This window comes from Myotis nattereri, assembly GCF_964212035.1.
Source record: "Myotis nattereri genome assembly, chromosome: 6".
Lineage (NCBI taxonomy): Eukaryota > Metazoa > Chordata > Mammalia > Chiroptera > Vespertilionidae > Myotis > Myotis nattereri.
Window position 1 is genome coordinate 51,065,431 of NC_138081.1, and position 16,449 is coordinate 51,081,879.

Consider the following 16,449-nt stretch of genomic DNA (forward strand, 5'->3'; position numbering starts at 1 on the left):
TGAAAAAAGGATTTTCCAAATGTTTCTTTTCTGACTCATGCAACAGATATTTATGCAGATAGAGAAAAATATATAGCAGGGTTAAATTCCTCCCTTAAAGATAATATTATTGTTTGTACAAAATAACCACATTATACCCAACATCATGATAAATTAAATATTTTATACATTATAACTATAGTGACCATTACCTTAGAGGAAATGGCTAGAAGTTGGTTACAAAAATCAAATTCAATGCAAAATGTTAGGGCAATGTATTATGACATCGCCTGCCAGAAATTAACACCAATTTAAACTTCCACTAGAAATGTAAAAGAGTGACCATATACTTGCCAAAGTTAGGATAATTAGAAAAGTTCTAAAGTTATAAACTGAGCTTATAAATCATAGAAAGTTAAATTGGACATCATAATTTCATCTTCCTTCTTTCATTATTTTTTTTTCATTTTCATCAGATATTCCTTCTTCCTGTCCTTTATTTATTGACTAGTTAAATGCACTGTGGTACATACAAAGATAAGTAAAAAGCAATCTAATTTTAAATGAAATGTACAAGGTTGTAGTAGAAAACTATGATGATTATAAATTTAAGAATCACAGTTATCTTCCTCCATTTTTTCCTTAAAGGATAGGAGAAAATGATAATAGCAGTTGTTCCTGGGGAAAAGGCATTGGGACTGGAGCATAGGGGGGGCACATCACCTACTCAAAAATGCCTTAAAACAAGTATGCTGCACTTCTGAAAGTGAATAAGCTAAAAAATAGTAAAAAATAGTGATGTAGTTTTAACTCAAATAGAATAACGATATTTGGAAATGATACTAAATTTAAGTAATTTCCAATTTATAGAGTGTAATGTTAGCTATGAATTGATTTCTCAGGTTTTGTTTCTATTATTTTTTTGCTTGTTTTGAAATTCAAGAAAGAAAGCAAAACCATATAATCCTATAATAAAAGTCACTTTCCCATATAAGATAATCATAAATATACTTCAAGAACTTCTTATTTTATTTTTACATTTTTTTCTAAATTTACCTTTATTGTTGAAAGTATTACAGATGTCCCTCTTAAGAACTTCTTATTTTATGATAGTTGGAACTCTGTCTTTCTCAAGACATAGATATTAACTAGTAAAGAAGGTAAATGGCTTTCATTTCATTAGAGGAGGAAGACGAAGTTGTAAAGGCAGATACAGAAAGACAGCGACAAACAAGACAATGAATAAATAGAAGTATTATTTTCATAGAAATAAATTCCTCATATCTGGAGCAGACTCCTGCCTATATTTCCTAGTGGTTAGCATATCATCTTGCTATAGTCTATGCAGATATAAAATATAATAAAGAGTTCTCATACTCGCAAAGTTTAAGACTAATCATAGAGACTAGCCATATGCAACTAGAAATGAAATAGTCATGTAAATTTAAAATAAAAAATAATTACTTTGACAATGGATAGTGTATCATGCTTAAGTCTTTATTGGTAAACATTTATTGGAAGACTTATGTGGTGCAAGGAACTTCGAGGGTGAGAAGGTATAACCCTATAAGTTTGTATTGTTAAGAAGCTTAGAAGCAGTAAAAGGAAATCACAAATAGTAACTAAAATCAAATCGTGTATGATGATTCCCACAGGGAAAGGTCAAAGTATTTATAAGTATTCACAAGGAGAGATTATCTAACAGGCTATCAGTGGCATTTAATTGGAATTATAAGTTAAGGCAAAATGTCCACAGCTTGAGATCAACTAGGTAGAAAAAAGCAAGGCATGGTAATAAAAGGAAAATGGCATGGACAGTAACTGCCGTCAGAATTTGGAGGACTGAGGTCAGTGAAGAAGTTGGGGAAATGTGGAATAGGTAATTCATTGATTATTTGATATGTCCCAGATACTATTTTTAGGGATTTTTTTTAACATGCATGATTTCATTCAATACTGACAAGAACCCTATGAGGCACATACAATTTTTCTTAGCCCTATTTTATACTTAAGGAAATTAAGGCTTAGAGCAATTGTCCTAGTTTATACACCTGGTGTTATATAGCCAGAATTTTAAAACTCTGTGACTCCAGCATCAGAACTATTAATCCTGTAGTGTATCTTACATTTCCATATATATTTGTTTATAAATACTATATATTATAAAGACTCATTTGTTAACACGAAAAGTGATGATACAAATTACATACTACTTTTCTGTGAAAAAGCAGTTTTCAAAAATCTAATCAAGCAGAAATCTTATTAGTAATGCTATAACATTGAATAAATATTTTAATTTATGGAATAGTATTACATGTCCATAAATCATATATTATTAAAATAATGACAGACCTGTTAATTTATTAATAGAAAGAATTAAGAAACAATTGTGAGGGAAATTTCTTATAAGTAAAAAATGTATGATTATTTCAATTCCCCTTCACATGAAATCATTTAAAAAATTCTGTTTTAATTCAGAAAATTAAAATTAAACAATATAAATAACAGAAGCAGATGACACGGATGTGTTCTGACATATGTGCATGTAAACTGCATTACATCTTCAGATTTTTTACAGTTAGATTGACCTTGTATTTTATCGTCCAAATGAGAACACTTTTGAAAGCAAAAAGAAGCGGTTTTAATAAGTAAAAAAATTATCTTAGACAAATTAGGCATATGGTCACCCTGCTTAAAATAAAGTTTCATTCGTTCTTCGTTAACTAAAATCCATTAGTTGAAGTACAGGATACATTTTAGAAAGCAGTGTGGTGTAGTGTGGGAAAAAAGACTTGAATTGGGAAACAGGATCCCCGGTTCTCATTCAGTATTTCCTTATTCATATCCCTGAGTTTCAGTTTCTAAATATGTCAAAAGAAAAAAAAACTTTCTACCTGCCAGTGATGTGCTATGGATTAAATGAGAAAATGAACATGATTGTTCAGTGTCAAATGCAATTACCTATACAAATCCACGGTATACTCCCCAGCTACACACTTTGACAAATAATATTCAAATTTTAAATAAAACCAAGTTGTACAAAAGTTCCAAAAATTTCAAAATATATTTCAAATGTATTTTTATTCATCTTCTGAAAATATTTACATATGTAAAATACAATCTGCTCTCAATTTTTTAAATGACTACACTTTTTATCTAAGAAAATAGAGTGGCTAGTTTCATAAAAGTGACAACTTTTATGGTAATTTTTTTAAATGGATTTCTTGACAATTAAAGCATGTTAACTACCTGAAATTTTATATTTTTAAATGACTGCAAAAAGGTGTCTTCATAAAAGCATTATATTAATTAGTCAGACAGAAGTTCTCCATATATTAGACATGAGAAATATTTGGTTTTTAAATTGGAAGGGCTTTTTCCCCAAAATGTTGACGGAAAAAAAAAAAAAACAGAACAAAAAATAACCCTCTTACATCCACTGATCAAAACTGATCAGTTTTTATAGTTTTCATATTTCAAATTATACTCTAAAAATATCCCAATGGTCTGCCACTCTAGAAAGTGTCTGGATAAACTTGCCCCTACGTGGCTAACCACCCTCATTTGGCTAGGGACTCACTAGTATCCTCTCCCAAACACTTCAGTTTTCCTCAATATGGAACTAGAATTTGTTTTCAAACTCTGAACAGGATCACTGAAAGGGAAGAGGAGAAATCCTGTAAAGACAGGCCTGGATTGAATCCAAGGGCAAGTACTCTCACAGTGATGCCAAGGAATTATGCCAAGGAGGGAAGTGATTTTACAAATAGTGCCATAGCTAAGTATAAGGCATGTAATTCTTTTGTCAATACCACCAAGGTTAAAAGGAAAGTCATTTGATGAACAATTTACTTGACTCACAAAAATGCAGACATACTCTTTCACAGTTGAATGATAAGGAGGCATCTTTACTCCTTTAATCACATTTTCTTTAATGAACTTCTATTAATACCTAATTTCACCTATCCTAATGCATAATTAATGTAGATGATAGTAAAGTAATTTTATTTTATTTTTAAGTACCTTAGTGTATTTTGCAGGTGACAATAATTTTGGTATTCAAATGAGTTTCCAATTCTTGAAACCAATATAAATGACTGCATAATTTTAATACTACCACATTTAATGAGATGATTTTGCTTATTTGGAAGAAGATGGAGACTTTTCTTCACGATAAATATATCTCTTTACCGCAATTAAAGACTGGTTTTCTTAGATGTATAGCACTCAAAAAGTTTCTGCTTATTTTTTTTTAACAACTTAAATGTAAAAATCACATGAATTAAATTGCACAACATGTAACAAAAATACTGTAATTTTTTAAACCTTTAACCATTAGAAGAGCAGGACCTTTCATGTTATTTCCTAGTCTTTTCTTAGACAAAATTTATTGTGCCCTTTTACATGCATCCCTGCCTTGTTTCTTATGTTTCCCATTTTTTATTGTGCTAGAGTTTTACATTCCATTTTCACATGAAAATCTTCATACTACTAAACCACTGCTTGTATAGCTAAAATGTAATAGCATGTTCTTAAAGTTTTCTGATAGTAGCTACTGTTGGATTCACCATCATTTTCAAATAACTGTTGTTAGCCTCTAGTCAATACGAACATTGCCTTTCATTAAATTGATTAATTAACTAAGAATACTTCTATACTTACCCAGTGCAATAGCATCCTGCCTATTAGTAATGGTAAATCTTCAGTTTTTTTATTTCCACATACATGGAACCTGCAGGATTTTCTACTCTGCAAAAAATACTGCCAGTGACAGAAGGAGAAGAGGACAACGGGTAGATACGTTTGCTTCCTTTGGGGGTGGGGGGCAGTGTGTGTGGGGGGGAAGGCTGCTATCTGGCCCGAGACCTGAACCTGTAATATTTCAATTTACTTTGCAGAGTACACCTCACAGTGTCAGCGATGAAGAAGATGATAATTGAGTGCTGGGTCATAAGTATTTTATATGCTAGTGACCAGCCACATGAAGTATCTAATTTGTCAACCAGGATAGGAAAATATACTTGGCTCAGTTACTCCATCAAAATAATACGTCCAGTGGAAACATAATGTGAGCCACATATATAATTTTTAAATTTCCAGGAGCCACATTAAAAGAGTAAAAAGAGCCCTAGCTGGTTCGGCTCAATCGAAAGCCTGTGGACCGAAGGGTCCTGGGTTCGATTCTGGTCAAGGACATGCACCTCCATTGCAGGTTCCTGGCCCTGCCAGGGTGCATGCAGTAGGCAACCAATTGATGTGTTTATCTCACATCAATGTTTCTCTCTGTCTTTCCTACTCTCTTCTACTCTCTCTAAAAATAAATGGAAAAATATCCTCAGGTGGAAAAATAAAAGAGTAAAAAAAAAAACAGTTGAAATTATTTTTAATATTACTATATTTCATTCGATTTATCTAAAAAATTATTAATGATGTATGTTACATCCTCTTTTTTCATACTAAGCCTTTGAGATCCAGAGTGTCATTTACACTTCTAGCACATATCAATTATGAATAGCCACTTTTCAGAACCTAAATAACTACTGCCTACCAAACTGGATAACAGAGATCTATACATTTATTTTAGTATTTCTTTAAATAGTCTATTAGAAAGATAATTTATGGGGAAGTAATGTGATTTATATGCCAAATTACTATTAGCAAGACATTCCAGTTCAGCAATGAAACAGAATAATATTTGCTAGGATTTTCCTTGTTTTGTGACGGAAACTAGAGCAAAATTGTAGTTAAAAGCCCAGGCTCTCGAATCAGAATGCTCTGAGTTTGAATCTAAACTAAGACAAACATTACCAAAGTCACTGCAAGCAAGCCATTCATCCTTGATAGCCCTGATTTTTCATTCTGTACAATAGAGGTAATAATAATATCTACCTCATTCAATGAGCTAATGTATGTAAAGCAGGTGGAAGAGTATCTGCATATACTATAACCCCCAAATTTAGTTATAATAATTACTTAGTTATACCCCCCGCTAAATTACCTAATTTTTGAAAATACGAAAATTATGCTGCTGGCTAGGACTAAAAGAATAGATAAAAGTTATTTTTGGAATATATTATGTTATAAATTAAAAGATATATAAGTAATATAATATTATAAAAGGAAAATTGTCAGAACATTCACAAACAGAAAAATATCTATCAATTTTGAAGGTCTATGTGACAGTTTCCAATTTAAAAAAAATTGGTCAATTATTATGAGCACATATATTATGTAATTGAAAATCCAGTTTTAAAAAGCATAAAATTCACTAATTCATAGGCTATTATTGTTTAAAACCCAGTAGGAAATGTCCAGCTGATGTATTATGATAACTAAAACTTTACTTTGGCCCACTTCCACAAAAATGGGGTCTACTATAACACAACTTACCAGGAATACACTCATTTTATTTATTATTTAGTCCAGAAAAGAAATATGGCTTTGGCAGAAGTAACCTCAGAGATTTATCAATGTGATAAATTGTGATGATTCTGTATCAAAATATTAGTATTTATAAAAATATTTCTAGAAGTTTGCAAATGTATTTGTACTTGCCCTGTCAGTAGAACTCTTGTTAGCAGCCCCCTTAACCTACTTTTTTTTCTGCTACTCACAAGTCCAGAACATAGGGGTTTCAAAACAGAAGGCATCACATATTATTAAATCCTGATTAATGTCACTCCCCTCTCCTCTCTCAAATCTCATAGCTCAACGTGTAACTGTCCATTTCTTCTATGTCAAGCATACAGCAAATTAAATTTTAGAAACAAATACTGTTATCGCCAATATTTATTACATACCCTTAGCGCAGATACGACAGTGGGGAGTCATTGATAAATTCAATAGTGACTTTTCCTAAGATTTACTGAATCAGGCTGCTGGTGTAGCGAAGACTCACATGATCAAATAATTATTATAACTTAAACACTTTGTCACTGAACTGGAAAAAAAGGCAAAGTAGAATTTGAATAGTACATCTTACTTACGTTCACAAGTGTCCCCCTTCTGCTGGTAGCCTGCTTTGCAGATACATTTTCCAATGGGCACTAACCATTCTCCTTCTGCGCTGCAGTGCATCCTGGGGGAGTTTTCCGCCTCTTCCTCTGCACTGCTGACACATGTCCCTCGGACCTCGACTAAAGAGGAAAATTCTGAACCAGTCACTGTATCTGGAAAGATAGCTAAGTTCTCAATAATGGACCAGCACTTCTTGTAGTACACTTTGACAGAAACCAAAGCTATGCAAGCCCCTACATCCTGAAAGGCAAGATAGAATCCCTTTTTGGACAAAGGTCCAATCTCTCTCACCTCAGTGTTAAGCTTCATCTTCCTTTCACCAAGGTCACCTTGGGTGAAACTTTCATCTGCAGCAATGGTGTCTATTTTTACATAGAGGTTTTCTCTTATATTCCTGCCAGTGTCGTAGTCTGTTTCATAATAGTACAAATTAAAGGTTTCCTTGCAAGTTCCCAATACTCCAGGAAGACTGTTACAATCCCTCAGGGTGAATTTCAATTCTACAAAAATCCTTTGTGCATTGCCTTTCGAAATCCAGTTAGTCCGCAGCCAGTTGTTTTGGTTGGGCTCCATGACCTGGCACACCTGGTATGTTCGTATTGGCGTGTAGTTCTCATCCAAACCACTAATTTCTTCCCACTGTGAAATTAAATAAAGGTCATCAGTCATCCAGCAAAAAGAGAGAATAATAATAACTTTTTAAAATATATTTTATTGGTTGTTTACAGAGAGGAAGGTTGAGGGATAGAGGGTTAGAAACATCGATGCGAGAGAAACATCAATTCAACTGCCTCCTGCACACTCCCTACCTGGGGATGTGCCCGCACCCAAGGTACATGCCGTTGACCGGGATCGAACCTGGGATCCTTCAGTCCCCAGGCCGACACTCTATCCACTGAGCCAAACTGGTTAGGGCAATAATAACATTTTGATTTAGAGAGTGCATGAGGAATCTTTGAGCACAAATGTGTATCTTTGAAAGAAGCAGATTCCTACACTGACCAACACTTAGCCTGAGAATAAAGCATTCTCACTTCAGCTTCATCCGTGTGGTAGAACAGGTTGTTTGCCTTGTTTGTACATACAATAAGTATTTCATTTTGTTTAATATCTCTTTGCTAGTGTATTATATTAGTTTCTATATACATGTTTGCTTACATCTGTAGTCTCTATTGAGATTATATTTCTGGACTAAAGTACACAACACAATTATTATATCACAGTTTAATGCATATACATATGGATACATGGCAGAATTTTTTGTAACGCGGTTGACATTTTAAGTGTGAATGTTATATTTAAACTTAGAAAGTACCTAAAAACATAGGGAAGAAAATGCCAAGATTACTCTGAATGGAAAAGCATTCCGATGTCGATATGCTGATACTCATAATGCGGACTCTTACACAATCTTTTCAAAGTGAGACATAAGAGAGTAACATTTTACAGAGCTATTTATTTATTGCAGTGTTATGAATAATATTGTACACAAATCCACATAACTATAAAACAGTATTTGTATAAAAGTATGATTCATCTTTGTAAATAAATTGCTTTCAATAGAAAATCAAATGGACATGGCAAAACAGTATCCTGAACATTTCAGTAATAAGCTTTTTGACTGAAAAAATATCAAATGTTTCAAAATGCTCGTTCATATGCTGATACAATGCATGCTATAGCAAAATCATGTTATATGTATTCACACAAAAAAGAAAAATAATAAGTTTAGTAGAATTGGAAACAATTTAAAGATTATTAAACCATGGATAATATCATCTATATCACTATTAACAATTAAAGTAATTTCCCCTAAAATAGCCTAAAATGCCTAAAATAACACTTATATCCTTTCATATCATCATTACAAAATTATCCACTTCATATATATGCTGTCTCATTAGTGAAATTCTCATCTACTTTTATTCATTTCACCAATGTGAAATGGCAAATATAAAAATATATTTGTATATATTTGTATTAAAGTTCAAAGTCACATATCATGCAATATTTAAACCTTAGTTTCAAGAAAAAGCAGGGGGAAAATAAACTAATAAGCATGTGCTAATGAGTTTTATCTGTAAAACTTGATCTAGAATCATTTATTTAAATGCTTTATAAAGTGTTAATATCTACTTTTAGAAGTGTTTCTTAGAAAACTAACAAAACTCACAAAGTAGAAATTTACTGTAATTCAGCAATTTCTTGTGTGATGTTATATAATGGCTACAATTTTATTATACAAATCACCCAAGGTCCTCGACTATAGCAAAGAACCCATATCAACACAACTCCAGTTTGTGAGTAGTTAGTGGTGGGCATATTTTCCCTTTGTTTCCGTTAGTTGCTTATAATATGAATGACAGCCAAATATACCCAAGTTCCTTCATTGAGACAGGTAGGTTTTTGTCTCTAAATTAGACTGAAATTAGTAAAAGAAATAAAACTGGTAATGGTATCTACTACAATACCAGAAGCTCCAAAGATAAATGTGCTGTTTTTAATAATTTCCCAGTTTGCAGAAACCAAGGCTAATTATTATAAAGGAAAAAATCTTGCAAGTTGCTCTTTCTAACTTTAAGAAAAATTACATTATTTTGTTCTATCAATGAAACCATCGGTTTTACTAACCTATGAATCCCAGTTCATTTTCATTTTTATTTAAAAATTCCTGTTCCTGAGGGGAAAATTTCAAGACAACTATGTATAGATAACAAATAGTGACATGATGTAAATGAATTTAACGCAACTCTTGTCTTTTTTTTTTTTTTTTATCTCACTTCCTGATAAACTGCAGTGATTTCTACAAATGACACCTTGGGAAAGAAGTCTTAATTCAGATAATGTGCTTTTATGGTTTGCTTATAAAAATGTTTTCTAGAAGCTTGTGTCTTAAGAACAATTTATTTCCAGTTAGATATTTAATCACATGTAAGTTAACCCATTTCATATACAAAGAAAAAAACACTATCAATCTTCATTTTCTAATATTATCTGTTTAATCCCTCAGATATGTAGGGCTAACTGTTACTCAGATATTTTGAACTGACAGAATGCCCATTTGAGTCCAAGATAACAGACAGTCATAATTTATCATTTCACGGATGACATGGATGAAATACTACAATCATATATCAGTTTACTTCTCCTTAGAGATAAAAAAAAACCACCTACTATCTCTATTTGTTTTAATTGATGGATGGCAGAAAATAGGCTACATCTGTCATTGGCAAGAAAGATGTTTCATTTTTTTATTGTGAATGTCTTACTATAACATATATTATTTTACTCATGGAAAACTTCCACTTGCAAGAAAAGTACTGCACCTCAAACTTTACATACATTTTTTACTTAATATGTAAAATATTTGACGCTTTTCATAACTTATTTTCCCTAATACAGAAAACTACAATATGATATTATGCAATCTCTCAAATATTAACCAAATGAAAAATCTGAATATTTTAAATATATTTTCATCATTCATATTTTGCATTCTGAAACTGACTTCCACTTCATGACATTGATCTTATGATGTTCTTATACTCAAAAATACCTTTCAGACTTTTGTTCTTCTCTTTGCAAAATTTTGTTATACTTTTTATATCCTCACTTCATGCTCTTTGATTCCCTGTCAAAGATTAACTCAGGTAACAATAGGGTATACTTTCCTTTCTTGAAGCCCTCTTCTTTAATAAGGGATGAAGTATGTGATCTCTCTCTCACAATTAAAAAAACTGAAGACAAAGACATTGACCTAAATTTAAGAAAGAATAGATTTTTCCTGATATATAAACCATAATGGTCAAAAATTGGGGGTGAGAGGTTACATATGTTTTCCTAGATTTTTGTTTGACTGCTTTCACTCATACTTACTGTAACAGATTTCACTGTAGTTAAGTGCATGCTCTGCCATCACTTCTGATTCATAACAACAGATAGCATATGATATAAACTTGGAGAATCCAAATAATATCTCATAGCAAACTGTATGCTAAAATATTGAGCATATTACATTTTTGGCTACCTTTTAAGGTACCTTTTGAATGATGCTAAAACTGTTTTAAAAGAGGAAAAACAGATTGCATACTGTTTTAAAGAACTATACACAACCTACCAGGCTATTATACTAAAGAAGTATAAAACAACTAGAGTGGTTTAAATGAGTTTGTGAAAGGATTGTTCCCTGTAATTAGTTAGCATGTATAGCCTGAAACCTGAGATAGGATGCCACTCACAATAAGAATGCAAAAGGTTATAGAATGTTTTTAAATCCATGTACCCAAGCACTAGGTATACCTTCTTCTTTACTTAAAAAATTAAATGTCTCATGACAAACAGAACAAAATATTGAATACGATATTTGGAATTGAAATTGTTTAAATTTAAAAAATGTGAATAATTCCACCATGGAGAGGAAAGTTCTTGAGTCTTACTTAAAAAAATGAAGGGTGATATTTCATGAGGAGAAGCACTTACCCCATTTGGTGGAGAGGAAATCCATTCCAACTCTGTTTGTTGTGCTTTAGAATCCAGCAGTAGTACTGAAAAAGAAAGTTTTATTTCCAAATGTTACATGAAAAACTTCAACACATTTGTAAGATAGTAAAGTGAACCTAATTTTATATAATTATCACTTTATGACTTAAGATATATAAACAGTTTTTATATAAATGAATGGTCAAATGAATACCTACCTACCTGATACAGGTATATTACTCCACTGTGGGAGAAAATATATTAAAATACCATCTTATATTTGGTATTTTTGATTAAAATATTAAATAAACTTAAAAACTCAAAAGTAAAAAAAAGTAGAGTAAAAATTGCTATGTGATGTATTGTTTTTCTAGAAATTATATATTATAAAGAGTTTGTAACCTCTTGAGCCTTCCAAATTCTGTGAAACATGATAACCTGAATGTAATTTACTGTAATTCTACATTACTCTTAAGATAGTCATTAATTTATAGTATTTTGCCATCAGTATTTCCTAGCACTTTTTGAGAATTGCAGTTTATTAAAACTCTTCACATGCAGTGTCTTTCACATACATATACAAGATGAATATGACTAAAATCTGTATTAAGAAATGTTATCCTGAGAAAAATAAACTATTATTTGCAAGGTATGGTTTTGAGTTAGTTAAACATCTGTTTTCAATATTTCCATTTTACTTTAATTTCCAAAGGTTTCAAAGCATTAGCTAATTCTCAAAATGGTATATTTGAACTCTGACTTGACTATTTTTCTGATTTTCCTTTTAAAAGTTGTATTCTACTTTTATGCTATCAAAAAATCATAATGAAATTAAATTCAATTAAAATATAAATGTAACAATTGCTCCTGATATTATTAATACAACATATTCAAATGGCATAAGTCATACTTCCAATTTTATACATTTTAATGCATTTTAAGATAATTACTCTCCTAAAGCATTCATTGTTTGTTCAAACTGGTTTGTTACCTGAGTTTTTCTCTTTAAAATTATTTTTCACTCTAGAGCATTTTAACAAAGGTATCAATTTGTCCACAAAGTGAATGTAACCATGAATGTGCAAATATGGTTAACATCCAACTTCAACAAAATGTTAAAATTTGGACTTTAATAAAATATGGTTGGTTATAAGAACTTTTACATAATCACTAGAGGAAAAAACGTATTTTAAAGGAAATGAAAATGTGCCATGCTTGGAAAACAGAACACATTGATTATGTGTTCAATTCCTCCATGCCAGTCAAGGTTATTCTCTGTAACTGAAAAAAGTAGATATAAATGGATACGGAGACACTTCTTTTCAAAAAGGTTTTGCACTTAAGACTGTCCGGGAGACCATGACAGCACAAACTTTGGTCACAAACACTTGACTCTCTTCCAGATGAGGAGGGGGGAAAACACACTTTAAAAATACAAGTTGTACTTTGCACTTTGAGCATTAAAAAAATCGTTGGATTAGTGAATATATATGAAGTAAATTTTATTTTGTTTTTGTCCTCGACAATGGAGACAAAGCTGAAGGAAACAACGCAGGTGCCACGCACTCTTGAGATAATTTATTTTATTTTTATTATTTTTTTGGTCTTTTGTACTGACAAGAGACAATTGGATTTTAAACCCAGGTGACCTCCTTGGGTCACTTCTGAGAGCAAAATAGGCATTGTGGTCTGTTTACTGTCATTGCGTTCCCCCTCAACACAGACTGGGGTGGGTCAGGGTGGCGATGGCAAACAAGTTGAGAAGTCAACAAAAACAAACAGTGGCCCTTGCGCGTGGGATCAGAAGCAGCTCTAAAGTGATTAGCGGGTCTCGCTCGCTGCCATCCACTCTCTGGATCCACCCGCAAGCGCGCGCTCCAGCCTCCCGGCTCCGAGCACCGGCGCATCCTCCACGCCCGCGGAGGGCAGCCCGGCGCCGATCGGGACCTGGGGCGCTCAGACCGGGCTCGGGGACTCCGCGCCCTCCCGCATCGGGCGGCGGGGAGCGGGCGAGGGGCGCGGGGCGGGCGCGCCCTGGCGGAGGCTGCCTAAGGCCGGGCGGGCAGCGGCAGGCGGCGGGGCCAGGGCGGGGCCGCCGGCGGGGCGGGGCGGGGGCTGCCAGACGGGCGCGCCCGCGCGCAGAGCATCCATTACTCCACTGCCAGACCTGGGCACTCCAGGGAGCCGGTGGCGCCCTGGCTCCTGCCGGAGACGGAGACGGGAGGAGGAGAGAGGCTTCGGGAAGCGTCTCCTCTGAGGATGCAGCGGCGGCGGCAGCTTTTACCAAGAGGAAACACAGCAGCTGCACTTCACCTCCAACCTTCAGACTCTTTAGACCCGCGCTCGCAATAGCGGGAACCGATCGCCCCGAGAGAAAGTGTTCGGGGAAAGTGGAGGAAGGGGGCGGGTGGGGGGGGGGAGATCCCTCATCTTCTTCCAACCACCCCACCCACCCTGGAGGCCGAGCACTGCCTTTCCAGCGCCCGCCAGCGAGTGCCCCGGCCGGGCCTTTGGGCTGGCAGGGCGGTCGCAGCTCCGGATCGCCGCTGCGCGCTGGGAGCGTCGCCACCAAGAAGCCGGGCTCATCTGCCACCCCGCCCACCTTTTAAATATTTCACTTCTGCGTTTAAACAATTCAGCCTCCTAGAATCAGAATCCTTCCCACGTACCCTGCACCCAGAAGAGAAAGGCGAGCGAGCGAGCGAGCTGGCTGCGGGAACCTCTCCCCCTAGTGATGCAGTTATTTATAGCGCACACTCAGGCCGGGGTCTGCCCGGGCTCGCGCGCCCGGCTCAGCCGCCGCCGAGCAAACTTTTCCGCTGCTCCTGCTGTTCCTATTCCGGGGGAATCGGGACACGGATTGGAGGCTCCTAGTCGCTAATATCATGGGAGTAGAAATGTGGGTGTCGGTGTGCCCAGGTGTGTCTTTCTAGTAGATGTCAGTTCAGCTGCAAACGCGTAACGGACACTTCGGAGCCCAAGGTCTTCTCAAAATTCCTCTGAATGGGCTCAGAGTCAACACAGGTTGCAGATGTGGCAACTGGGGTCAGAAGGTCAGGCTGGACCAAGAAGGAGGGCAAGACGTCGGTTTGAATGAGCGAAGAGGGGTGCACGAAGAGAATTGGGGGGACCGCCAGCACTAAATCGCTAAGTTTTCAAGGATAGAGAAAGCGAGAACCGACATGTAGGTAGCCCCACCATCTCCACCACGACCTAAATCTGGTATCAGATTCCTCCATTCTCCACACTTCAGAAACGAGTAATTATTAGTATTCTGCTTTTAAATATCGTGAAATCAACCTTAGACTTACAGCCTAGAAGACCGGGGCGGGGGGGGGGGGGCGGAGAGAGGGGGGGGGTGCTAAATAGTGACAATGCTTGGAGCAAGGCAAAATTTCCATTGACAGGATTTATTTTCCCCAGCTCCAACTACAGGCACCGAAAGGTATTTTACCTTGTCAGTGGTTCAAAGGAAAAGAAAATAATAATAATAATAACAACACATACATGCGTATCTGGTGCCCAAATGAAACCTGCTCTCTCCATCCACAGCTAGCCCTCGGGGTCCAGGTCTTTCTCTCGGTTTAACCACTCGGACTCAACTGCCGGACTTGGGGCAGATGTTGGGGGACTTTCGGTCGCCTAGTCGGCAGCATATTACCAGGCGCACAGCCCCAGCCTGGCCCCCGCCTCCCGGCCGGGCCGAGACATCTGGGCTCCGGCTGCCCCGGGCCGCCTGGGTCTGCGCGTGGCGCGCGCTGGATGGAGACATCCGCGGCCGCGGGGAGCGCGCCCCGGGTCGGCTGCACCTCCTCGGCGTTATTGTTCCGCGCAGGCGGCCGAGCGCCAACCGCAGGCCCGCGTCTCCTCCTCCGACGCAGTGAGCACTTCATTAGTAACCCGAGCCCTCGGAGCTCACACAAGTCACGGTCCCTCTAGGAAGGCTCCGGACTGGAGCTGCTCGCTGGCGGGCTGCCCGGGACACTGAAGGCTGCACTCTCCAGTCTCCCACCAACTCCGGCCGCAGCCTAACCCACCGGAGGCAAACCCAGAGAGGAGGGAGGGGAGAGGGCTCGAGAAAGAGATCTGACCCGCTCCGGGTCTTCGAGAATGAGCACGCCGACCGGCCCCCAAGCCCCATCCCGCCGCCCTCTGCTGCTGCTCACGCCCTCCAGGCTGCCCGCGAAAAATCCCGCTCCGGTCGGGCCGACAGCCCGGGACGCGGGGCAGCAGGAGGCTGGGAGCAGCGCCCCCGGCCACCCGGGGCAGCCGGAGCGGTGAGGGGGCAGGGAGCTAGCGGGGGAGGGTCGCCAGGCGCCGGAGGCGCGGCCGGCAGCCCCCCGGACTAGCCGGCTCGCCCAGGTAGACAGCTAAATAAATAAGTCAGAACAAACTTTGCTTTTCCATCACCTTACCTTCCTTTACAGCTTGCGCCTCCCCGGTGTGTGCAAAACGGAGCAGCCAGATGTAGCATAAAATAATCCACGAAGGGTTCCGAGTTTGAAAAACCATGGTGCAGGAGCAGGTTTTATTTTAGGTTTCAGTTGAGTCGCGGCTTTTTAAAATGCTGTTTGCTCCGAGTGGGTTCTTATTTTTATTGCTCTTCTTGCATCGATTCCCCTTCTCGATCTCCAGGCGGCGGCTCCACGTTGAGCTTTTAAAAAAAATTTCCCCCTCCTGATCGTTCGCACCGTATTCACTGCCTGCAAGTCTCCGACTGCAGACCCGCCGCTTGCTCCACACTCCCATAATATCAATTAGGGGGGCGGGGGCGGGGCTCCGAGCCGAGAGCCTCAGCCACTCGGGCTGAGTGGCAGGCGCAGCCGGCCTGCCAGGCTGCGATTCCCAGGGCTGAGGGGCGGGTCTCCGCGAAACGGCCGCCCCGGCCACGGGGGCGGGGTTCGGGGAGCGGACCAATCGGCGGCGAGCGGAGTCCGATTGCGGGTCCAGGATTCCCTCCAGGTTCTGGGCTCC

General features: G+C 37.8%; 1 protein-coding gene across 6 annotated transcripts in view; it reads right to left on the bottom strand.

Moving 5' to 3' along the window:
- The window catches only part of EPHA7 (EPH receptor A7), a 179,980-nt gene extending 163,746 nt beyond the window's left edge, over window positions 1-16,234 (bottom strand). For 5 of the 6 annotated variants that reach the window (XM_081094520.1, XM_081094519.1, XM_081094517.1 and 2 more), the window contains exons 1-3: window positions 15,891-16,230; window positions 11,476-11,540; window positions 6,966-7,635 (exon numbers count right to left, since the gene is read on the bottom strand). In XM_081094520.1, the coding sequence (XP_080950646.1) occupies window positions 6,966-7,635; window positions 11,476-11,540; window positions 15,891-15,987 (832 nt within the window). In that variant the 5' untranslated portion in view covers window positions 15,988-16,230. Of the gene's footprint in view, window positions 1-6,965; window positions 7,636-11,475; window positions 11,541-15,890 lie in introns of all 6 variants that reach the window. The other variant, XM_081094518.1, reaches the window with a different exon arrangement.
- Between the last annotated feature and the right edge of the window lie 215 nt (window positions 16,235-16,449).